The 26,995-nt window shown below is 43.3% G+C and overlaps 1 protein-coding gene across 1 annotated transcript in view; it reads left to right on the top strand.

Moving 5' to 3' along the window:
* The first annotated feature begins 17,478 nt into the window (after window positions 1–17,478).
* brinp3a.1 (bone morphogenetic protein/retinoic acid inducible neural-specific 3a, tandem duplicate 1) overlaps window positions 17,479–26,995 on the top strand; it is a 50,022-nt gene continuing 40,505 nt past the window's right edge. The window contains exon 1 of the mRNA XM_061078544.1: window positions 17,479–17,747. Coding sequence (XP_060934527.1) covers window positions 17,479–17,747 — 269 coding nt within the window. The remainder of the gene's footprint in view (window positions 17,748–26,995) is intronic.

Below are 26,995 nucleotides of genomic sequence, written 5' to 3'. Positions count from 1 at the left end.
GATTCAGTGTTGTGGAATCTATTAACCAAGGCGACATATTGTTGTGTATCAAAAGTCCTGGTCTTTAAACTTGTAATTGCTCAAACCAGTCGCTGCCTCTGGATATAAACGTGGGGGGGGCACTGCCGGTGACATTGCTGCTCGAGACCCACTGATCATTTCCAGGCTGAACAAAGCTGCGACACGCAAGTTACGTGACCGCAATTAGCCGCAGTGGCTCCCAGTGGGGAAGAGATTTATAATCAGGTGCATGTGTTTGTGTGTTTCTGAGCATGTGTGTGTGTGTGTGTGTGATGCGTTTATTTTTAGAGAGGAGCTTTGTTTGTTGCTCCTTCAAGTAATTAATGTGTTCATGCCAGTTGAAAGTAAACCAGTAGAGGACCCTTGTGAGAGAATATGAAGGAAGGAGGAGGAACTGGAAAGTGTCAAGACATCTGCTGGTCATTAACAATCAAAAACACACAGGTACTGGTACTTTACCATTTCCTGTGGTGGTGGTGGTGGTGATACATGTTCTACTGTTTCATGCTTCATCGTTTTATTTGGTAGCAGTATGAACAAAACCTGTCTTTGTCAGAAATCAGAAATCAGAAAGGATTTATTGCAAAGTAGGTTTACACCTATGGAATTTTTTTGGTAAAAAGGTGCATACATTTAACATAAAGCATAAAAAAACAATAAGTACTTCACATAAGAAAGAAATAACTGTATATAAAACAAATATATATATATACAAGACAAAAGTTAAATAAAGACTAAAATGCAAAACAGATATATACTCGATATAAAAAGTTAAATAAAAAGTAAAATGCAAAGCAGGAGAGAAATGGGGATGTGCAATATGCAATATACTTTTATGTTATGTGTGTTAATGTTAATGTTAATGTTAATGTGTTAATGTTATGTGTGTTAATGTATGATGTGAGGAATCGAATAACAGCTTAAATACTGCTGCTTGTCTGAATCTCTCTTTCTGAATATTACCATGGAGGAAACCATCAGGATTTTGAAATGACAATCCCATGAAGGCCACGACAATACCAGTAAAAGGTGAGATGTGTAACATTTCTGTTTGTCCTCCCTGTCAACGTAGATACGTCCTCAAGGAGCGAAGGTGGGTAAAAACAAAATGTGCCTTTTCTTTTAAAGCCTTTTTTTTAAACATGGCTACTCACCCAGAGCCAGGATCCCACCAGCATGTGCTCTGTGGGTAATGATGCAGCATAAAAGGAAGAACGGTTTGTAAAATATGACCTTCAGCCATTGAACACCACAAAGTAAACAACCCACCAATAAAGAAGAAAAACAAATCTTACCTTTAGAAAAGTGTCCTGGTCAGTTTACCACCTTTAAACCGCTCTGCACCTATAGAGCACCCACCGATCACTTACAATGATAAATGCTTTCAATTACCCTCAGATTAGATTCCATTTGCACACAATTACTTGAGACGACCTCACACTATACAACCATGTGTGTGTGTGTGTGTGTAACTCTGTGTGGGTGTGTGTGTGTCCCCCAGCGAACACCTAAAACCGTTTCCTCTCATGTTTCTTTCCCTCTCCCTGAGTCATGAAAGCTCTTCACTCCTCTCCTCCCACATCAGTCACTTCTCCAGCGACAGCCTCAGATCCCAGCGTTCCGTTTGTTTCTGAGTGTTGTCGATGGCACATAATCTGGTTTCCTGTGCACAGTCCCAGTGTCGGTGGCAGCTGATGAGGTCTCGCCGAGCCAAGCCTTTTATTCTCCTGAGAGCATGTCCCCAACAGCATCTGGCCATGCCTCGCAGCCAAACACACACACACACACACACAGACACACACACACAGACACACAGACAGACACACACACACACACACAGAGAGAGAGAATATACTATATTTAACTAGTTCAGCCTGCCTCGCTGCTGCATTAGCTCCGACCGTTTGTCCATCTGCAGTCATTCCATTAAATCTCTCTGCAATCTGTTGTGTGCCGTTTAAAATCTCACTGCCGGGTAATTTTCAATATTGCATCGACATATTGTCCCTGATGAAATAACGATATTAGTCCTCCTCTAATATGTGAAGCAGAATCAGCGTTGGTTCATAAATGTCACGTTGATCCGTGTGACCTGAAGCTTGCTGCCATGAAAACAGCCGAACACACGAGGTCGTACGTGATGAACATGGGAGGACACCAATTCAAGCAGGTTCACAAAATGTTAGTATATTAATAATAGTCACGGCTAGAGGATGTAGCACTGCGAGAACAGAAAAAGTCTGTGTTTCCATTCTATTAGGATATATTTCCAACCTCAGCCACCGTATTATCTCTAACATGTCCTGCAGCAAATGGCTGAGCAACACCCACCGTTTGTTCAGGTAATGGTCGCAGGAATTTTACAATTATTACACCGAGGTGAGAGCGCTGCAGAATTAGTGAGAGAGCAGAAGAGAAGGTTGAATTCCAAGAGCTATCAAGGACAGTTATTAATTCAGCCCAAAAAGAAAATGAAATTCCCTCGTGTCTACACACACACACACACACACACACACACACACAAAAGAAAAGTTTGCATTCCATTATAACATAACGAGTCAGCTCACACGGCTCCCTCCCCCAAATGAGTGCTGACCCATAATGAGGTCATTTGAGATCTAATGTGAGCAAACAGTGACGATAAAATCACTGCAAACATCTTGTGCAGCACATTCCAACTGTTCAAAAGTCCAATATTTACCTCATTATCTCCCAGATTTCCCTCTCGCACGACGCTGCCCCGGCCCCGCGGCTCAGGAGAAGAGCTGCTGTTGAGTTCCTGCTCCTCTTCTCTCCTCATGCTCCCAAATATTAGACCCATGAATCATAATATGTATTAAATCGGAGATAAAACCCTGAGACAAAAAGCAGCTCTGCTTGGTCGCCAGGAAGCAACACTTATTAATGCTGCGTTGGTGGAATTAAGAGGAAAATATTGTTGTTTTAAGTTTTGGAGCCTTATGCAGGATTTATGGAAGGCATATATATACCCTAACCCCGCAAATAATCAAATTTAAAAATTGTTTCGTACAAATGCTGACGTGGTTATCTTTCTAAACGAACAAAACTAACTTTTCTTCAGGCTAATATAATCGTAACTACATTAATTAAATGAGTGATATATCTAAGTTATATCAATTTCATATTTACCTCAACCCCCCAAAGTTAAATCAAAAGTTACATCCTTGTTTCTATCCAGTGTTTTACACCAATTAACTTCATAGCTCTGAGATTAACTGTTACCTGAACTACATGAAACTGGACAATTATAAAAACTGTTTATAGTGAGTTCAGTGTATGCACATATACTTCAACACCAAAATGTCACAACTGCTTGTGAAGCTGCTGACAAATACTCACTACTGCAGAGATTCAACTCTACTAGTTAGCAATAAGCACAACAACACACAACACGTTCGACTGAAATCAGGTCGTGTTGGACAAACTGAAATATCGTGTTTCGTGCTGGGAATAAAACACTTTTGGATATTAGCAAAGTTACCAGGAAAGAGATTGCAGAGATATTTTATGAAGATATTTAAAAAACTCATCATCACAGAACTCATTATTCCATTTCTCTGGGCACAAACGTCTGGAGCAAACTTCTTGGAAATCCATCCAACAGAAAGTTCAGTCTGCTTTCAAGGCTTCGAGACATATTAAACACTGTGTCGGACTGCTAATCCGTCAAAAGATGAAAGTTAAATAGGGTGATTAACTTGCCTTCTTTTGACATTTTGTTTTAGATCAATGGACAGACATTAACATTTTAATTTAATAATATGAAGATGGTGTATGTGGAACATTGTAAACATCTGCTAAACTATTTGCTAAACTTGCTAACAAGCTCACATTAGCATTTAGCCCAAAGCACAGCTGGGCATAGGTACACTTCCCCCCCCCAGGGGTTGTTGAATTATTTTTGACAGGTGATTATAACGATGGAAGTTTCCGACAGGAGAAAGTCTTCGTGAGTATTTTTTCTTACTTCTGCTGTATGAATAAAAATGAGCCAGATTTGGAAAAAAGATGCATGTCGTCCCTCGTTAGAATCGTGCCAGTCCACTGATACGAACTAAGCCATTTGGGCCATTTTCATACTCTGATGACACTTACACTGGATGAGCAATAGCCGTCCAGTCAGGCTTGGGCAAAAAAATGTGTATGTGGCGCGTGGACAGGATTGGATCAGAGCTCTCGGGGTTTTTCAGCTGGACGCTGCACAGGACCGGAGGCTGTTTGGCTGAGGTCATTCATCAGCAGCCAGTCGCCACAGGCGGAGGCCGGGCACTTTCTCTCCCTGACCTCTGTTCTCTATAAAACCAAGACAATGTCCTACTAACACTGTGGCTTTTTTAAAGTCGCTCTGTCTGCGCTGGATTGTTCGCTTTTGTTCCCCCCCGCAGGGAATGAATCGTCCTTGGCCCCCGGCGGCAGAATGCAGACCAGCATCAAGGGGGAAGGACTCTGCAGAGGTAACAAACACAAGGAGGAGGAAAAACAGATCACTAACAAGGTCTGTGCAGTGGCTGGTGCCAGCCCAGCAATCTGTTTGGTCAGATAAGCATTCCCACCATGTTTTATGAGACCCTTAACCACATTCAGCCGGCCTGGACAGAAAATGAAACTGGTTGCTAAGCTTAAAAAACAAGCAGCTATTGTTCTATTCATGGAGAAGTTACAGTTTGAACTTGATTTGTTTTGATTATTACATATTAACATCACTTCAAGGGTCAGTTAATAGATACATATTGAACAATATGAACCGGTAATCAGTCATTGTGGTGACAGGCGTCTTTGCTTTTCAGGAATTACTATGGTTATTTGTTTGTTATATGTCTTTATCAATTAGTAATGACTCCAACTTGACCGTAGGTGTGAATTTGAACATGATATGTACCTTAGCGATATTCTCTCCACCCACCTGCAACCCTCAAAGGATAAACTGTAAAGATAATGGATGTACAAAGGCTAAATATTCAAATGTAAATGACCATGATGATAATTGCATGATTACTAAATACAGGAGCTCCCATCGTGACCGAGAACTTGTCAAACATCGAGCTGCAACTCCCACGAATCAATTCAATACCTCAGACTTAACAACAAGCAAGATTATATAAGACAGTGCAGTGAGTCAGCAAATAAATCTGAACCAACTAATGCTTCAGTCCGTGCTGCTACAGCTTTCAACATCAGTCTTCAGCTGCACATCCATCCTCTCTTTGAGGTATTTGTATGTTCTGGTACCTGATTTGTATGATGTATATTTCTAGTGAATGGTTTTAATGCATCTTGGCCTTGGTCTGGATATAAGCAGTGTTTGAAATCCCAGCTCCTTACAGCCTCTCCACACAAACACGGGTGAAGTAATATCATTTCAACAATTTAGACGATGGAGTCAATACCTGTCTTCTTATTATCCCAACAACCACTGACAAGAATGCAAGAATATAGAATATAACTGCTGTAAGCACGACTTCTTGAAAGAAAGACGTGCACAAGGTCGACTCCTGCTTGTTAGCCCAGTGTTTTTCCACTCAATAAAAATGCAATAATGTGTTACGCCTTACTATGCAACACGGTGTATATTTCAATCTCTCAAGTTAATGGTTTTTCAACTGTGAGTGACCACATTTGCAAAAAAAAAAAAAAAAAACAATTTAGCTCCTTGCAAACGAACCCAACTCCCTGATGAGGGGAAAGAGTCTCCAGCCCCGAGAATGATTTCCACACGGGGCTCCTTATCATATCATATCACACGATGCACACTCATGCACGAGCACACACACACACACAAGCCCACCAGCTGTCACGGGATTCTTTTGACTGTGTGAATGTCGGAATCGTTCAGCGAGAGAGGGCGACAACAGGGTGGGGGGGGCGGAGCATCTGGGGAGGCGGCGAGGAGAGGAGAGGTGCGAGCGTCTCCCTGTGTGCAGAGGCTGACACATTTTATTAGTTCTCTCTCTCTCTCTCTCTCTCTCTCTCTCTCTCTCTCTCAACCGCCCTCTCGTTTCAAACATGCTCCATTTGCATGAATGGGTAATGGCCATTGTAAAGAGAGCATATGTCAATAGGAGACGTTGTGTAAACAACCGGCCATAAAAACTAATAAGATACTGTACGTGTGTACAAAGGGGCTGGAGGTCGCATATAATACATGTATGTTCGTGTCTTCAAATTTCAGTTCTCACCAAAGTCACAGATCAAACAGGGAAATCGTTTCATAAGGACTTTAATTATCATTTAATGGGTCAAATATGTCCTTTTGCAACAATCCCCTCACCTCAGTTTGAGCAGGAGATGAGACACAGGGGAGAAGGGTCAGGATTAAATTGTGAAACTCTTAACAAATTACATTTGCTTAGGCCGAAGACACCTGGTACCTAAAACGTTTGCCGACCCTAACAAAGCAGCCAACGCTTGTTTTTCATTGGGTGGATGAAAGTATTATTATTATAGTACTTTAATTCAGAATTCAGAATTCAGAATTCTTTTAATCACCAAGTATATTTGCACATACAGGAAATTGCCTTGGTGTGGTTGGTGCACTGTACATAAATAACAATCAGACATTAAACAACAATATATATATAAATATATATAAAACAAAACACAATATATTCAGTAAGAGAGTTATGGGCATGTACAGTGCTAAGGTGCAGAGATTTTCTGCAATAGGTGGTGACCGGGGAGTTCAACCTGTAGAGTCCACACAAATATTCATTAACAAGGAAAACAGCTGTGTGTGTGTGTGTGTGTGTGTGTGTGTGTCGTTGTGTGTAAAAGTAACTCTAGTGACTTGTCAACTGAGGTTAAACTAAGTTAACCTCTTAGTAAACTGAACAGTGCAATTATTGGAAATTGCCAACTGTTTTAAAATTCAGTTCTCACCAAAGTCACAGATCAAACAGGGATTTCATTACATAAGGACTTTAATTATCAATTAATGGGTCAAATATGTCCTTTTGCAACAATCCCCTCACCTCAGTTTGAGCAGGAGATGGAACACAGGGGAGAAGGGTCAGGATTCAAATTGTGAATCTGTTTTTCGGACCCTAACCAAGCAGCCAACGCTTGGTTTCCATTAGGTGGATGAAAGTAGAGAGGAACAGGCGTGTAGCAGAGGAAATGTTGCGTGTGTCAACAGTACATTTTTGCTGTCGTTCAGAAATATATACTCCCCGAGATCCAGTTAACGGGGAACAGACAGGAAAGCGCTTTGTGATTTATCTGCGTCAATGTTATGCCGAGATGGAGACGGAGCTAAAGAAAGCATTTGGACGAGTCGCAGTAAAAATCTTCCCTGCGTCCAAGAGGAACCTGAGCGATTCCCAGGGTGAGAGAGAACTGAAGGATGATACAGATCCTCTGTTGTAGTGAAATCAAACAGGTTCATTACACTTATTGACCGTCGCACAAAGTAACCACAGCTGTCACAGACACTAGGTTCAATTTGATTAAGGCTCCTGAGATGTACGAGGCTGTAGTTAGTCGATTCTGACGAGGAGGCGGGCGATCGAGATGTGACGCTGGAGAGATGTCTCCGCTGGCTCCGACCCAGAAGAGCAGTTCCCTCTCTGTCACTCCAGATGCCCATCACACAAACTAAACTTGGATTCAGGTAGTGATGTTGGCAAACGGCTGAGAACGTACACATCGGTCTCGAGAATCCTTCTGCATGTTGGACTCAGACCAGCTGTCGTACCTCGGCCTCGGAGCCTGAGGAGGATAAAGATAAAGAAACAACTAATCACACCGACATCTACAAGATGCAACTTGCTCCGTGAGGTCGGATCCCGTGTGACCGAGGTTCCCTTCGAGGAGTCGGACACTGCAGTGGAATGAGCCATTTGTGAATATTATCCTTAATGAATATCAAACAATCAGGAAATCACTCATTACGGCCTCGGACATATTACAAGATAAGGATAACTGCTACTTTGGGAGTTTCCTTCCACCAGAGCTGGAAATGTCCAACGTCTATAATGTATGTGGAAGGGATCTAGAGGCAGAAGTTTTAAATCAAATTATCCTAGTGATGTTTTCACTGTATGAACTGTAGTTTCCTTTTACCTAGAATGGGCCTTTTATGTTTAAATACTTTATATTTAAATACTTAATATTTCAGCTGGAGCAGATCCTCTCTACGGAGGCCGCCATGTTTTTTACAGAAGCTCAGACTGGACCAACTTAAAAATGTCTCCCCACTTGATTAACCTACATGTGCATCTCTGTGACATGAAAGTGTTATTTTTTGAATATGCACGTAACACATACATATCAAGTCCTTATAGATATACAGTCTGCATATTGTCCCAGTCCACAGTTTCCCCTCAGTGAGAGTTGCAGTGTCAGTGTCTCCTCTCTGAGTCCGTCTGGGTTCGACAGCAAAGTTGCTCTCCTTGCTGCTGTCACTTTGCCACAGCTGAGAGTGTGATGGCCGAAACCAGAGAGGAGAGGAGCCCCGGGGACAGCGCTGACTACAGAGTGACGCGTCCCCCCCCACCCCCCCCCCCCCACCACCCCCTCTGAGATGAGCAGAATGCAACTATCCCCAGCAGCGGTGACCCGGACTTCTCTGCGTGGACGAGGAGGAAACAGCTTCCCTCAGCTCGGACACTGACGTCACGGGATGTTTAACATCGGGGTCAATTTAAAAGGAGGTAAACTAACACTTTGGTTATCAACATGTGGAAGGAGGTGGACCTGATTTATACTGAAGCCTTGAATTTGCTGCAAGAGGTTATGGAGCTTCTGATAGTTGTGCTTTTGGGGTTTCGGGGATAAGTCAAGTTTTGTTTTGGGGGTAAATGATAAAGTAGTTTGTACTAAAACCGAGTTTTTGATTTGTTGATGCAGGAGTTCCATTAAAGACCCAGTTCTTGGTTCATCCATTCTTATTTGGTTCCATCAAGTTCTCTTGATGACCTTATGGGTTTGGTGCCCTCTTTATATAAGTGTTGGTATTTTCTGACTGGGACAATCTTCCTATAGTAGCTTCTTATCTCATTTGTTTTCAATGATCCAACATCTCTGTCACACTCTGCACCCTTACTTCTGACTTATTATAATCCATGGCTCTAGTTGTGTCAACTTTTCTATTTCAACTATTATTAATATTATTCTATTTAAACATTATATACTATTATTTGCCTTCATCCTGCTTTTTCCTCAGTTTTTTGTTGTGGTTTTGGTCGCGACAAAGAACAAGGGACTCGTCACAAAGTGATTTAGTTTCAGAGGTTGTTTTGTCCATTAAAGTCACTTTATATGACATTTGAACATGTTTTTATCTTCTTACCTCTGTCGTCCTCTCATGATGTTGGAAATCTCAGACTCTTAAACCACTTATCTCACCGATACATCACTTTGTGGCAGCTCACATTTGTATTTGGTGTATCTCGTGAAGGCCGGGCTCTTTTATGCGATGCAGCTTTATTTGGAGGCGGTTACAGTTGACAGTCGGCGCAGCCTTGATTCTCCACATGCGATTGAAGAACAAGGCTTTGTTCCCACCAGGACACTTTCCTGTGAAGTGCTCCACTTCTGGCTGCTTCTCACCAACTTTGCTGGCGGCTTTTTTGTGGTAATACTTTATCATATTGTTCTCGTTGATGTTGTGTTTGTGCTCCAGCTCAGGATCCGGATCTGCGCTGTAATTTTTTAACCATTATAACAAGTGGCAATACGTGACAGAATCGCACTGTTTGTTGCATCAGAAGTGTAACAAACTGCAAGTTAATAGAGTTTTGCATTACTTTAACTTTTGTGTAACAAGCCCAACTGATTGTACATTAGCTAACAACATTGATGTATCACACAGACTATTTCTATACGGTACAATGTGTGAGTATATACTGAACACGTAGTTCACAGGGTCTCCTCCAGCAGCTGCTGGAGCCGATGCGATGGCAGGTGAGAATGTACTCGCAGAAAATTGTGTTGTTTATGTTTTTTCACACCAACCGACGCGTTGAATTTTCACACATGTCCAGTGTTAGTATCAAAAATGATCTACAAGAGAAGCAAACATGCAATAAACACAGAGAAATATCATATTTTCTTTGTACCCTTTTCGTTCCACTTCCTATATTGTAAGTGCATGATCAATAATAATGACTCTATACATCCTGGGAGAAATTGCCTTAGACATGCAGCGGCTGTAAAAAGAGCAGCTTCATTTCATCGGCTTTTTATCTTTGCCTTATCTTCCCCAGTGCACCGATCGAGAAGTTCTTTTTTCAAAGGATGGAAGTGATTAACAGAATCAAACTGGATTTAAAAGCATTCCGCAGAAGAGAAGTTCTGGGATGATATTTTAATAAAAACCCAAAATATTGGCACTGAAGCTTTGCCAACCTCCATTGTTAGGGAAACAGCCTGATCCATCTCCGACGGACTCGGCACTGCCTGCTCAGGACAATAGTTCCTCCCACAGTCTCCCAGTGAAGCCGGCAGTTAATTAGAAAACAGGACTTTATTGAAAAAGGTCTGGAGCACTAATGCGATGCTGCTCGTGTAGAAGAAGAAAACCAGAAAAAAAAACAGGAAGATGATGATGATGCAGCCGGAGGACTGGACAAAGGGCTCAGCGTTTTCTTAAGTTGATGAATGTTGGGTTGTGTGACCCAGATGAGCAATAAGTAACACACACACACACATTAGACACACACTCTCGGGCTGTTGGCTTTTTTAATCACCGCGTTATGTTTTCCCTCTGACCCGGCTGAGAAATGTGCAGTGGACAACATTAAGTCAGGATGATTCTCTTTCTCACACAATAGACTGGTCGCAATTTATAATTCATAGAGGCACAGAGGCGGTTAGCTGTCATCCTGTAGCACTTAGCGCTGCTTATCCAAACAAAGGCGACGCGGCGTCTTCGCCATCAAAGCTCGCGGGCGACGGGAACTTAGAAGATTTATTTCCCGGCGTAAACACGTCTGCATATAGCACAACCAGGCTGATGTATTTCATCTCGCACCTGGAAGTGTCAGGGAAACGTGAATCTCCCGTCTCGTGTAGCGCACTCGGAGAAAACAGGCGAACGCCAGCGCCGCCGTGACAAAGGCTGTCAGGTTTTTCCGGGCTAATTAAAACCTCGGCTCCTCTCTGTTCCCTGTTCCCTCCTCACAGAGACACAAAGACCCTTGAGTGGCGTCAATGAGCACGCGCCGGCTTAAGTGAATGTTTACCTCCTCTAATGACTATCTGTCTGGTGCTGAGTAAATGCGACCGACTGGGTTCTTCCACGCCACTCGTCGAGCTCACTCACGCTGAGACGTGACCTCGGCCCCGGATCCGCACGCCGCCTGTTTGTCTACACATCAGCGTTTACTAGTTGTTGTTGTTGTTTTGCCGATGATTGTTCGACATGCCGAGCGGCGCAGCGCTGCAGGAGAGAGATGCTAGCTCGAGTCCAAACCTCTGCTCGTTGTGCTCGGAGCTGCTCGCCAGCTCGGTTTGCTGCTTTAAATAAAATTCAAGTAGGTGGGTGATGGAGTCTGAACTGCTGGCATGTGTGAATGTTAATATGAATGTGCTCTGGGTCTTTTCCTGGCACATGGGAGTCGACTGCCTTGGAGACGATCTGCCAGCGAGCGGTTAATGTTGTGAAAGAATCTATTTCAACCCAAGACGTGATCTCTTCCTCAGCCCAGTGAGTCTCGAAACCAAACGGCAGCTGGATGTTTCTGTCAGCGAGGGTTTCTGCCGGAGAGCGTTTTCCTCCATGCCGCCCGGCTGCATGCTGGGATCGGCTCTCCAGACCCCAAACAAACAAAAGTAATAGAATGAAAAAAGCCTTCGATCAGAGGGAAGGCTGGATGCAGCCCAGATTCTACTATAGAGACACATTTTGTACGTAGACTGTGTTGTAGGATGTAAAGAAGTAGTCACATCCTATAATTAATCAAAATGCCTTGTTTCCACATAGCTCTGTGGTCGTAAGCGACATCCAGGATCTCAGATGTGTCCCCACCTCTGGTATTTTACCCTTTTTGGTATTTGTCTTTATATACTTGGAAAAAAGTTTAACTTTTAGAATGTATTTAGACCAGAGTGTGTATTGTGCGCCTCAGGAAGTTAGTTTAAATGCTAATTAGGACTTTTCATTCAAGAAAACTGTGAAAGAGTAAGTAAATATAAACTCGTTCAACCGGTTTAACACATTGTAAGTATGAATAATGTCATTTTGCTAAAGAAAATTATTCAGGGATAAATTAAAGTCATTGTTACATTAATTTGCTTGAAAAAATAAATAAATATATTGATTATGATTTCATTATTATTCATGCATTATTCAGATCAAAACATTGTCATTTTCCTTTGTATCATTCACAATTTCATTAATATGGGTTTTCAATGAAAATATGGAGTTTCACAAAACATATCTTCGAAGGTCATTTCATACGAATGTGTTTATTTTATATACTCTGAGGAAGAAGTCTCCATATATGTGTCACTTTGCAGTTTAAGTCCAACTGATATGAAAACATACTATTTGATATATGATCTTTAAAGCGAACCTAAAAGCTCAGTAAACCTTTCGGGGTTCATCAGAGACTGAACTCCTTCCACATTACACAGAGTCCTTTGACCCAGTGTCCATATAAACATTTAATTAAACCAGCTATCAGTATTTTTTATCTCAAGTAAATGTAGTTGTCTCTTTCCACCTCAGGGATTTATGAGGCCGTTTGCAGCACCCGGTGTGTTTTATAGAACTTTACTGCATGTTTAAGGTTTTTCATTATGTTGTATGTCATTTTACAGGCTCGGTTTTATGTGCTATCTCTACCTGCACTGTTCCTCAGCGTGGGAAAATAAAATAAATAAGAACTTCCATCGAGGGACGACACAATTAAAGGGGGAAGCTGAACACAACCCTGAATACGAATAGAGCATTACGGTAAGAATACATGAATAATGATTTACAAAAACTCGGGTAATACCGGTTGCACTGCCACAGAATTCCAGGCAGCATTTCTCCCTTGTTTACCGAATTCAGACCCTCTGCAGGAGGACGTCTTGGCTGGATGCGGTTGCCAAGGTTCCGCTTGTGCACTCTTCGGTGACTGTGGCCTCCAAGAGCACGTGGCTGGCTGCTCGTTATAGGTCACTGCTCAGCCACCGTGACCTGCAGCCTCCCTGCACCTCTCTGGAGCTGTAATGAGACCTTTTGTCCGAGACACTGTCTTTGAGTTTTTCCTTTTTACTCCTTCATGTGTGACGGGCTCCTCTTGGACATCCTGACGTTCCATCAACTGGCGATCAATCCTGCCTCATGCCCATCGCGCCTTCAAAAAATGAAACAAGCCCATTTGTTGTGTGCACGTGGCGGTAAACACTTAAACATGTCTGCTCCTGCTCCCATAAACACGCACAAATTGATGAATGATTTATCCGAAGCGGTAAATATAAGCCGATGGGACCTGCCTCCGGTCGGCTCATCTGGGTTCCGGGGTTCGTGGAACATGAGAACAAGGGTCTAAAAGCTTCCTAAAATGCAAAGGGAATCCATGGAGGTAATGAGCCATGACACACTCTCCACTAAAAAAAAATCATCTTTTATTCAAAACTCAAAAACATTACCTGTGCTTGCAGACAAAGCTTAAAATGGTCAGCGACATACAGAGCAGCTCGGGGAAACAGGCAGGTGGAAAGAAGCCAGATCCGGAGAGTCAGCTGCTTTCAGGAAGTCGTCCTCCATCCGTCATCATGGCTCCGAGGCCGGGTCAGAGAGAGAAGTCACCCAATCCCAAGACGTGATGATGAAACCGTGACAAATCAACTCATTCTCTCACTCTCCCGGAATCCGGCAAGTCGCTGTGCCGCGGGATTTCAAGCTTCTTTTTGAGTTTTGGGAAGCCGGAGAATCGCATGACTCAATAGTGGTTTCATTTCTCTAATCCAATCCCTGTATGAAAAAAACCTCCCTTTGAACATCCAGAGAGAAAAGGCTGAAAGGCAGCACACGCTTCCCGTCCCTGCGACTCGCCCGGCTCTCTCTCTGATCCGGGCTCAGTGTCCGACACACAAGCGGCGCGATGGAGTGGGGATAGAGCAGATCTAATTAAGTTTGCTGATGGAGAAAAGCAGTGATTATTCCTGCAGGAAGAAAGGAAAGAGAGTGGAAGAGGGCAAGGAGGAGAGCGAGAGGAACCGCAGGGGGGCCCTGGATGCTCTCGCTTCCTTCTCATCATCTTCACCAGCTTCACTTCAACCTACAGCAATCATTACAGGCAGTGTTCAGAGAGGCTTGAACAAAGTGCATTTTAGAGGTTGTAGAATTCATTATTTCATTGTTAGGACCATTAATGTGTGATTTCAACAGGATAATCTTACTATTTTCTAATCAGACATTTAATTGTTCTACCTATCTTTCTATATTTACTTATATAAAAAAGTGGCATCTTGCTTTTTATTCTCATGTTCACCTTCCTCTCCTCGGTGATGCGCATTAATCTGAACCACAGGTGACTTGTATTGCTTTTCTAAAAAAACAGGCATCTGACTCCAGCTTCACTTCAACCTTCAACCATCATTACAGTGTTCAGAGAGGTTTTCATGGAGATAACTTCCATTTGAACAAAGTGCAATTTCGAGATTGTAGAATGTGAATTCATTATTCCATTGTAAGGACCATTTCTGTTTGATTTCAACAGGATAATCTTACTGTTTTCTAATCAGAAGTTTGATTGTTCTATCTTTCTTTATCTAATTCTATATCAAAAAAGTGGCATCTTGCTTTTTATTCTCATGTCCTTCTGTTTCAAACCTTCCTCTTCTCAGTGATGCGCTGAATCTGAACCACAGGTGACTTGTATTGCTTTTCTAAAAAAAACAGGCATCTGACTCCAGCTTCACTTCAACCTACAGCCATCATTACAGTCAGTGTTCACAGAGGTTTTCATGGAGATGACTAACATTTGAACAAACTGCATTTTAGAGATTGAAGAATGTGAATCCATTATTTCATCGTAACGACCATTCCTGTTTGATTTCAACAGGATAATCTTGTTTTCTAATTAGACATTTGATTGTTCTATCTTTCTTTATCTAATCCTATATCAAAAAAGTGTCATCTTGCTTTTTTTTCTCATGTCCTCCAGTTGCAACCCATTCTTCTCATCATCTTCACGAGCATCACTTCAACCTATAGCCATCATTACAGTCAGTGTTCAGAGAGGTTTTCATAGAGATAACTTCCATTTGAACAAAGTGCAATTTCGAGATTGTAGAATGTGAATTCATTATTCCATTGTAAGGACCATTTCTGCTTGATTTCATCAGGATAATCTTACTGTTTTCTAATAAGACATTTGATTGTTCTATCTTTCTAAATAATCCTATATCAAAAAGTGGCATTTTGCTTTTTATTCATATCCTCCTGTTTCCACCTTCTCTCCTCAGTGATGCACATTAATCTGAACCACAGGTGACTTGTATTGCTTTTCTAAAAACCAGGCATCTGACTCCAGCTTCACTTCAACCTACAGCCATCATTACAGGCAGTGTTCAGAGAGGTTTGAACAAAGTGCATTTTAGAGATTGCAGAATTAATTATTTCATTGTAAAGACCATTTCTGTTTGATTTCAACAGGATAATCTTACTGTTTTCTAATGAGACATTTGATTGTTCTATCTTTCTTTCTACATCTTATCCAATATCAAAAAAGCGGCATCTTTCTTTTTATTCTCATGTCCTCCTGTTACAAACCTTCCTCTCCTCGGTGATGCACATTAATCTGAACCACAGGTGACTTGTATTGCTTTTCTAAAAACCAGGCATCTGACTCCAGCTTCACTTCAACCTTCAACCATCATTACAGTCAGTGTTCAGAGAGGTTTTCATAGAGATAACTTCCATTTGAACAAACTGCATTCTAGAGATTGTAGAATGTGAATTCATTATTTCATTGTAGGGACCATTCCTGTTTGATTTCAACAGGATAATCTTACTGTTTTCTAATTAGACATTTGATTGTTCTATCTTTCTTTATCTAATCCTATATCAAAAAAGTGTCATCTTGCTTTTTTTTCTCATGTCCTCCAGTTGCAACCCATTCTTCTCATCATCTTCACGAGCATCACTTCAACCTACAGCCATCATTACAGTCAGTGTTCAGAGAGGTTTTCATGGAGATAACTTCCATTTGAACAAAGTGCAATTTCGAGATTGTAGAATGTGAATTCATTATTCCATTGTAAGGACCATTTCTGTTTGATTTCAACAGGAAAATCTTAAAGTTTTCTAATCAGACATTTAATTGTTCTATCTTTCTAAATCTAATCCTATATCAAAAAAGTGGCATCATGCTTTTTATTCTCATGTCCTCCTGTTTCCACCTTCTCTCCTCAGTGATGCGCAATAATCTGAACCACAGGTGACTTGTATTGCTTTTCTAAAAACCAGGCATCTGACTCCAGCTTCATCCTCTGACCATCGCCACATCCAGCCTGATCCTCCTCCTCCTCCTCCTCCCTCTCCTCCTCCTCCTCCTCCTCCTCCATCTGAACACCTCCTCCTCTCACTTCCTCCGGTTACGTCCCAGCCAACCGGGAGTGAGCTCGCTGCTGGAATAAATTAGATTGCGGTGGTGAGGCACAGGGAGGGAGGGAGGGAGAGAGGGAGAGAGAGAGGGAGCGAGTCATTCACACATCCAACAGTGCGCCCGGACTCCAGTGCGCTCCTCCTGCGCTCCGAGGTGGACGTTCCTCTGCAGCCTGAGAAGCTCCTCTCATCGCAGGGTGGTCTCCTGGACCCTGTGCATGCATACATGTGTGTGAATAACTGGTCTTACTGGGATGTTTGACTGGTGAAGTGTCCGGGGGGCTGCGCCTGGTTCCGGGGGGATTGGATTTACACCGGAGCTGGAGATATGGCACCGTGACGCCCGGGGACAGGAGCGCGCTTGGATGTCCGCTGGTCTTTTGCGTTGACCCGATTTGTGTTGTGTATCTTTTTTTTTTATTTGTGTTGCATTTGTGGTGAAAGTCCTTGAAGGGAAAAAGTCGTTTTTCCAAATGCCGCCCCGTGTCCGCGCCGAGCCGAGCCCGAGTTCCCGGACCTACCGGGGGATTCTGAGGAGACCGGTTCTGACCACATCGCAAAACTTACAGAATAAGGTAAAATAAAATAAAAATCTATAAAAAAAATAAAAAAATACCCTTCAGACCTTTTATTCTCTTAAACCAAACCTGTAATTTATAGATATACATGTGTTTATTTGGTTTAAATTAATTAATTCCCAGCTCTATAAATAAATATCCCTCTGCCATAATTCCTGCAACACTGGACATAAGCACCCCCCCACTCTTGGTTCATCTTCATCCCACTTAAAAGCAAAAGCAAAAAAAATGACCAACTCCTCTTCCTCTCCGCTCCTCTTCCTCCTCTTCCTCCTCTCAGCAGGACGATGAGGAGTCCCCGGGGCCGGGGGAAGCAGCATGAGTGGCCCGTACAGCTCCGTTAGACTGACGGCTCTCATGTTTCTATGGAGGTGGTTTTCACTAAGCCTGCTCTGGAGCTGGGTGTCGCTGGGGTCCGGGGCCGGGGCTCAGGACCACCACCACGGGACCCCCCCCGGGTTCAGTGGCTCCGCCGGGCCCCTCGGGTGGCTCCTGTCGGACAAGGGCCCTTTCCAGCGCTCGCAGGAGTATGTTGATTTCACAGAACGCTACCAGCAAGGATTCACCACCAAGTACAAGATATACAGGTGAGACTCAGAGGTGGTTGTTGGTGGAATCTGTGTTTTGAATCTCAAAGAAATGTTCCCAAATGCAGAGATGTGTGTGTGATGCCTGAGAGAGAATCTGCTCTTTCATTCCTGAGGCCTGGATTTGATGGGAAAAGAAGCATTTTGCAGGATCTTGGAACATATCCCACAATGCATTCCTTCAGACTATGGAAGATGCAGATATTTAGTAGGTGGAGCTGGAGAAGATGACTTAGTGGAGTTTTGCATACAAATGTCATCTCCATGTGCTTCCTCTCCTCTGTGGGCAGCAGGGACATATGGACCTGGAACCACACAAACCCACGGATTGTCTGAATATCAGTGGGAACTCAAAGTGAAGATATACCGCAGGAGGGTTGGGGGGGCGAAGCAGCGGGACGTAACAGATATCTGACTGAGCCAGTCCATGTGTGACAGTGTGTAGATGGGAATGGCTTCTGAAGTGTGTAGCTGTGATGTGTCGTGGCTTTGTGTTGCAGGCAGCAGGATATTGTTTGAATGCTCACTCCGGTGACATTATTCAGATTTGATCCCAGAGACAAGAAAGTGGAATTAAAGTCATATTTCAAGATGCAAACTCCCCCCATAGGAACGCACGTAGTGATAATAAGCTGTCTGTGTCATCGTCAGACTGATATAAGGGGGGGGGGGTGGAAGGTGAGCACTGTTTCCAAATGGAAATACTTTTTTTTGTTGACATAAATTGGCAATTGTGTCTCCTGTGTCTGAGGAGAGAGGACGGGAGTTTCATCACTTCACACGTTCCACTCCGGAGTTCACTCGACGTGGAGATGGAATGAATTATGCACACATGCAAACCTCGGCTGTGCGTGGCTGCTGTTCCTTCATTTGTGAGTCTGTGTGCATGCATGTGTGTGTGTGTGTGTGTGTGTGGTTGTGTGTGTTTGTGTGTGTGTGTGTGTGTATGGGTAGAAACGCCTTCGAAGCATTTACACAGACTGATAACATTCTTTTATGTGGTGGTTCAATAAACTCAATGTTCACTCACACACAGCAGGTGACTGTCAGTGTGTGTGTGTGTGTGTGTGTGTGTGCGTGTGTGTTCACGTGAGGGATACATCGTCTTTTTACCAATTGCCAAAGTACATGTGTGTGTGTGTGTGTGTGTGTGTGTGTGTGTTCACGTGAGGGATACATCGTCTTTTTACTAATTGCCAAAGTACGTGTGTGTGTGTGTGTGTGTGTGTGTGTGTGTGTGTGTGTGTGTGTCTGTGTGTGTTCACGTGAGGGATACATTGTCTTTTTACCAATTGCCAAAGTACATGTGTGTGTGTGTGTGTGTGTGTGTGTGTGTGTGTGTTCACGTGAGGGATACATCGTCTTTTTACCAATTGCCAAAGTACGTGTGTGTGTGTGTGTGTGTGTGTGTGTGTGTGTGTGTGTGTGTGTGTGTGTATTCATAGGGGCTAAGTTTCGTTTTCCAACAAAACCTTTGTTCCCCAAAATACATTTTTCCCCCGTAGCTAAATTAAAGCTTGGTGAGATGATTTCAGGCCACCTGCTTCCAAACAGGTCACCACACGTCTCAGCGTGATTGTGTTGGCGTTCTTCAAGGTGTGTGATGTGTCTGACGCCCTGTGTGTGTGTGTGTGTGTGTGTGTGTGTGTGTGCCAGGTAGGTGTTGTGATGCTCGGTGCCGGCGGAGCGGCCGCAGCTGATGCCAGCCGAACAGAGGTTTGACTGACACTGGCATTTAGCAGCTGACAGGGGTGACAATGCCAGGCAGAGATAGAGAATGTAGCACTATTGGCTCTGCACTCATCCATCACTTCCTCCTTCACTCGCTCCGCTGCTGGCTTCTTCTTCTCTCTCCGTCTCCCTGTTCCTCCCTCTCCTCCTCACACCACCCCCGCCCTACATGCATGCAAAATCCAATGGCTACTTCCATACTCAAGCTTGGCTGACCACTTCTATTTCCAAAGCTATAGCACTGACTGCTCTCCGACTTGCGTGGACCTCTATCAGCAAATATCTAGAAATGCAAACTTGACTTGTAGTCCTCCTCCCCCCCCCCCCCCCCCTCGAGGTGCAGTGGCCTTTTCAGTTTCCTCTGAAAGATGAAAGAACGCCCGGCTAATTGGAGCAAAAATCCAACAGGAACTCGAGTGAAGAAGTAAAATATCATCCCGTCAAAAAAGTGCAACTCTCGTCCTGTGTTGTCATTTTGCTTTTTTTTTTTAGGGTTTTAAAATAAATAAATATCTTGCTCCCGCAGCGGTGTCATCTCTCGCTGAGCAGTCGAGGACTAAAGAGATCACAAGTGCCTCCAAACTCCAAAGGGCTGAACACTTTCTCTCTTCTTGTTTTCGGCTCCTAAACTGACTCATGCATTTTAAAAAAAGCCATAAAAACTCATTTGTATTTGTTGGAAGCTTCATTCTGCTTCTGGAAGACACACGACCCTGAGCTACGGGTCAGTTACAGGAGCTGTTATCTCCTCCCTGAGTCCTCACAGCTTCATTGTAAATCCCAGTTTCCCAGTCCGGAGCCCAAAGTGGTCTCTGAGGAGTCTGGATTTGCCCCCCCCGACATGAATAGAAAGACTTCAGTGCCAGCACATCGCCGAGACCGAGGAGTGGCAATAAGAAATCATTTTTAATTAACCACAGGGTTTAAAAAGAAGGTTAAATAGGAACATTAAAATCTCACCTCTCCTTCTCGCCCTATCCCCACGTCTCTCTCGTTTTCTCTCACTCTCTCTCTTTTCTCTGCCTCCCTCCCTCCCACTCGCCCCTTCCCTCGCTCCTTCCCTTCCTCCCTCGTCGAATGATCTCAAACCAATTGCTCTCCCGCGCTCATAAATATTCTCCAGAGCTCAGTTGGCCTTCTCCGTCAGGGGGCAGGAGTGGGGGAGTCGGGTGGGTGAGAGGAGCGAGGGAATTGGAGTAAAGAGGAAGGGACATCAGAGGAACCAGAGATTTATCCCCCCCTGCTGGTTGCCCACTGCACTGGAACCCCTTGTCACCATTTCTTAATATAATAGATTACTTTAATAGAAGAATACAGAAGGTCATATTTAGACGAGAGGCAATAAAGTGATTTTTTTAAAGAGCAGATTAAAAACACTTGGAGAATCACAGCTTTCTTCCACAAACATAATGTGAGCTTTTCTTTTATTGTTTTAATTGTCAAACTGCAAAGCCTCCGAGTGAAAAGAGGTTTATTCTCTTCTCAAGGTCTGACCAGATATTATAATGTGGATTAATGGATTCCGTGGATTTAATTGCGCTGCAAAAAAGGTCTAAACAGGAAAACACTTCATCTTCCATTCATGTATTCACTCTGCTGCAGATGAAGGTCAAACATCTCACAACACTTTTCTGGCTTTTAATTCTTGTTGAGAGTCGACTGGTTTCCACGTTCCCTTGTCCCCCCCCCCACCTGCACCTCTGTGTACAATCAATTAACATTCGCCCATTGACTGCTTTCACTCAGAGCATGAGCTGGAATTAGAGACGTTGCTGTTGCTGCTGCGGCTGTGTGGAGCGCATCAGAGGTGGGAATGGGTGTGAAATGGAAAAAAATAAAGTTTCCTTTAATAATTCAGACGGCCGAGATGTCTGGAAAGCGTTTCTGCCAACGAGAGAAGCTCCGGCTCCGTGTCTCCTTTTGTGTCGTGGATTCATATCCACAGACTTATTATTCAAAATGTCATCTCCTCCTTTCTTCTTCTTCATGGACCATAACTTTTATATCACGCCTCATCTCCCCTGTTTTCTCCTCTCTCCGCTCTCCGCCCGCTGGCTATTCTATCGACCTCACTTGATATTAAGGAGTCGCCTGGTAATTATGGAGTGATTAGTGTTTCAATTATATGCAAACATGTTTGCGGAGGAGATAGGGCGCGGAGGCAGAACCTCACAATACCTGCACTGCACTGTGTAATCAGGCCATTTTAATTTGAAAGAAGTCAGAGCCTATTGTGCTTTATCTGTCCCGGGTGCACCAGCGTGCCGGTGTGTTCCTGAAACGCTTCAGACGGAGGAGCACGGTTTGAAGAGAGTATAAAACGAGCCGGAGTAAAAGTGTTAGAGTGCTGCACGATGCAAAGAGGCAAGAAGAGAGCGTTAAGGAATACGTCATAATGCAGTGCAAGGGAACACAATGCTTCCATAGACCACACCTTTACTGGACGTGCACAGGGAAGTCAAATACAAAAACTCTTTAACTCTCAAGCATATTGCATTTAACAAATTTATGGCGCTGCTTGGTTTTTCTTTTCACCGGTTTGGCCCAAACAAAGACCCAGCGAGGTGAGAAACTGGCAGGCACATGAACCAAGATGCCCCGACTTTTAAACAAAGGGCTTCAAACACGTCTCCTCCGCTCGATTTCCCTCTTCCTCACTGCGGACAGCTTGTATTTTTGGATACCTTTGCATGCAGGTATGCTGAGCAGTGATTGGCAGTCGGTGGCAGCAGCGACGTACAAAGACTCACAGCAAAGAGCCGGAGAAGGAAGCGGGAACAAAGAGGACAGGCAGGCAAATATAGATGTAAAGAACGCAGGATTCAAAGTTCTACAAATGTACAACGATAAAAGGGAAAGTGAGAGGGGAATCTTTCAGGTTGGAAGTGTTTTATTAAGTCAGTATAAGACTGGGCAGGTGAGCCGAACCAAATCTGAGCTGACATCTGCTAAAAGGTGCATTTTAAACGTATAAAGTCAAATTGGGCAAGAGAATAAGATACAAAACAAAATCTAAATCATAAAAATCGAAGAAACGAATGACATTCAACATGTTTGCAACTCTTTGAACACATGCTAATGGTCTTGAGTGTAGGAAACTAATTGGTTAAAAAGGAACGAGACGTGAAATTTGCTCTATATGACACCGACCCTTGACCTTATAGAAAGATGGACGACATGACAGCTCCACAAAAGTAAAGCCAGATTATCTTGATCACCCCCTAGTGGCTAGCTGCGGTACAGATCATAAACCCAGCCTCCTTCATGTTAGCCAATGGGACAATAACTGGCTCGTATGACACCGATGTTTAAGTCTTCGTGTTTCTGATAAGTTTGGTTTGAATCTGTTATTTGATGATGTACGAACAAGGTGAAACGTCTTGATTGACAGCTGAGACTGACTCCTGATTGGTCGAGCATGAGTTTTGGGCGGGACCTCGTTAGCTTGGCTTCACTCCCTGATCACAACTCTGCAGACACCATTAGTACAAGATGGCTGCAGCATATTTTGGCTCAGTTATTGTACAGTGTGAGGAAGAGGGAACATGTTCTTCATCTTTATATAGAAACAAATTTGTAATTAGGCGACCTGGTCATTCTGTAACAAAAGGTTTCTAAAAGGATTAAAGTGCAGCTAATTAGCATCAGGCGTGTTTATACCAGGAGCTAATCATGCTGATGATTGGCTGATAAATGTTGCATTATACAAACATGTCATCGACACATGCTGGAGAGACACTGCTGATCCAATCAAGAGTCTGCCTCCATTGTATCAGGCCTGATGCCAATAGCCCACGATGCAACATATGCAAAAAGGACATGGCTGGCAATGAATTTGATGAAACACTTCAACGTGCGCGGAATAAATTTGAGAGCATCAGCTTGATTTGTGTTTCAATCGAAGAGCCGGAGCTCCTCTCAGTATCCAAGTCTCCAAGTCTGCCCGACGTCACAGAGCCTCTTTCAAAACCTCCTCCAGCAGATTCCCCCCCCGCTGAAGGACGGAGCATTTGGCAAACAGTCTCCGAAGACATCTCGTGATCAGAGTTTTGTTAATTGTTATAATGTTAAAGGGAGAGTTCACCCATAAATTAAAATGCACTCATCATCTACTCGCCCGATGCCGATGTCCACAAGACAGTTTTGAGGTTTCAGGGGTAAACAGTGAACTATCTACAGATGTCCAAAAACATATATGCCTCCATTCTGCTCTCGTAGTGTCATATGAGCGTCCACAAGCCCCGACATGTATATCCGACTCGAAACGAGGTTGTTTACACCGTGTTCTAAGCCTAAAAGTCCACCAGATGTGGCTAAGCTAGCGGATGTTAGTATTTCCGACAGTCCCTGAACGCACCTCGTCGGAAGATATCGGACATTTAAGCCAGTTTTCCAGGAACAATATCGAAGTCGAAGTTTAACAAATTGTAACCTCGCGTCTGTTTACTAGATTTCACAAAAACAAACTCACACAGTTGCTAAATCTGAACATTGCCTCTGTAATCTGTGCAAGTAAAAATAAAAGCTTAATAAGGTGAATAGAATAAAACTCCACTTATTTATAATTACAACCTATGAAAGAGACGATAAGACTCAGCAGGTTCATGTCACGCTTCATTTATCGTGAGTGTCGTGTTTCTTTAAACGCCGAACACAGTTTCTGCACTTCCTCCTCTTCCTCTTCCCCGGACGTACGTAACCAAATCAAACGTGACCTTGTGGTTCACGATGTGCACTGCAGTCGCAGACGAGAGCCGTTCATCCTGGTTTCAGTTGTCTCGTCTGTTTACAATCAATATATCAGCGCCTGGGAATTATTATGGTAAACATATTTGTCTGGACAGAACGAGAAGAGGGAGAAAAGTAGCTGGATGTCTCTCTCTCTCTCTCTCTCTCGTGTGAATGTGGCTCATTCGGTGAGAATCGTCCTCCAGCCAGAGGTTGAACGTGTCTCCGGGACAGAAGCCGAGCGGCCTCGTCCTGCTTGTCCCGATCACCACCAGCGGAGGCAGTGACGAGGACCTCACCCAGCACGGAGCTTATGTCTTCTGACAAGTGTGTGATGGGGGAGTTATCAGGGCCAGAGGTCCACGGAATGAGCTTTCATGAAAGAGAGACTCTGCATGAGGGGGTTTCGTTTGGAATCGCTTCAGCCGAGATAACCGGGAGTGAAGAGTTTTCATAGCAGTGTCAGGAGATATCGTTTCTATCCCTTGACCGTCAACTTATGACATGTCAGTGACAGCTGTCAATCAGGAAATGTTCCTGCGTTTTCATCAAATAACTTAAACTTACATCAGATAAGAACAAGCTGAAATAACAGAAACCATCTTTGGATTGATGACTTGACAATCATTTCTCTTTGGTCCATGTCCCATCTGATAAAGTGGAGGAGGAAACATTCATAAGCTCTACTGCAGCCAGCCACCGGGGGGGGGCTTCAGTTTTGGGGTCCGTCAATGAGTCGAATTCCCCAATAAGGTATTTTAATTGCTCGGTTCATCTTTGGTTTTAACTGTTTATTTTACTCGGCTCGTTAACTGCTATAAGGCTACGTTATCGTTTTTAAATGCATCGTTAACACTCGAGCTCCTAAAATGGAGAAATTTGGAATCTTCCTGTCTGTCAGAAAGTGAGAAGTTTGGAAACGATGATGCAGTCGCTCACATTCTCCTCCTGATTGGTTCTTATCAGTCATGACTCATCTGTCAGTGGTGAATGCGAACAGCTGCAGGGAACAGACCTCTATCTTTTCACCATCGCTGTTTCTCATTCTCATTATTTTCATGCGGAGTAGAAAACCTTCTTCCTGTTTACACCACGTTCAGTGTACATGTGTGTTAATAAGGATTGAGATACATTCTGATACGGAAAAACACTTATCTTGGCGGAGATCATTTCCTTTTTAGGCCTTTTAAAATGAAATCTTATCCTTGTGGATGTAGCCTGAGACACTGGTTTGCACAACATCATCTATAAACTAGAGCCAGGTCATCAAAAAGTGTTTAATTGTAGAAGGAGATAGATGTTTAGATGTGAAAATGTGTTGTTCCTCTGCACATCGATGTGCTGCCTGGGCTGCAGCTGCAGTGTGCGATCAGAATTATAAAAATGTCTGTGTGTGTGTCTGTGTGTGTGTGTGTGTGTGTGTGTGTGTGCACTGTGTGCATTCACAGTATGTTCATGTCCCATTGTGTGCACGGTGTGATTCCTGGCTTTCCTTGTTTTGTGTTTGGAGGAAAGTGTCTTGTCAACAATGTTTTGACAAATTGCAGCACAAAAGGAATCAGCCGCCTCGATGTCAGCAAACCCGGCTGCACATTCTCCTCTCTCTCTTTCTCTCATTGCTTCCCATTATCTGAGGTGGTGGTAATATTCATGGAAACAAGAAATCAATAACACAATTACCTTTTCTTAAACGAGGACTTTCCTCTGCAAACATTTTAACATTTTGCATTTCAACAAAGTGGGCTGTGAGTTCGAATCACCTCCACGGACCAAATAAGGTCAAATGGTGAAAATTAGCATTGTTTTATTTTTCTACTTAGAAAAACAAAGCAGAATAATAAATGAAAAAAGAAATATCAACTACTTTATATGAAAGATTCATTTAGGATGGTGTTAAGGAGTAAAAGGGTTTTAGTTTGGAAATGGAAGCAAGTTCAGTCAGAGACATTAACATGCGGGACACACACACACACACACACACACACACACACACACACACACACGCACACACACACACACACACACACACACAGACTTTACCTCTTCGTGGAGCCGATTCCAGAAGTCTGACCTATAAGCAGGAGGGTTTGAGCAGTAATTAGGTTGAAGTGTCAGGTTGTACAGCCACACTGTGGGTGTCGCTGCTAGCCAATCAGCTGATGGGTGTGGCCCCCTGGGGGTAAAGTTTGAAGGAAATAGCCAATCAGTGTGCTTGTGTAACATAAAAACACAAAGGCCGGTTCTGATAATCACTCACTAACCTCTTCTTCACTGTGTCAGGAGCTGATTGGCAAAAGAAAAACGTTTTTACTCGTCGCATTTTTTCTGCAGATGTATTTATGTCATTGTTGCAAAATTATGACGTAGACAAACTACAACGTTCCAAATCCAAAACTAGATTTTAAATGATTATTTTACACTTAATACTTTTGGATAAAAAGCACAATGAACAACCATCTTAGAACGTAGAAATAACCTTGTTTGTCTCAGATTTGCTAGATAGCTCTGTTCCTTATAGATCATCCACAGTTTGAGTCTTCAGTGCCTTCCGGAGACAAAGCTGAATGTCTAAATAATCACGATTCTGTTATTTGATCCCAACACTTGAGCGATCCATTCATTATCTCTCTCCTTTGAGGGAGGTTAGCTGGAGCCAATCCCAGCCGACAGTGGGCGAGAGAGGGTTCACACCACGGACACATCGCCAGTGTCTCACAGGACGAGAACATCCAGAGACAAACCACCCCTCACGCCTACGTGCCAGTTAGTTTCCAATCCACCCGACCCCA

This window comes from Limanda limanda, chromosome 9, assembly GCF_963576545.1.
Source record: "Limanda limanda chromosome 9, fLimLim1.1, whole genome shotgun sequence".
Classification (NCBI taxonomy): Eukaryota; Metazoa; Chordata; class Actinopteri; order Pleuronectiformes; family Pleuronectidae; genus Limanda; species Limanda limanda.
Note: the sequence above shows the minus strand (reverse complement) of the source record. Positions and strands in the feature narration are given on the sequence as shown.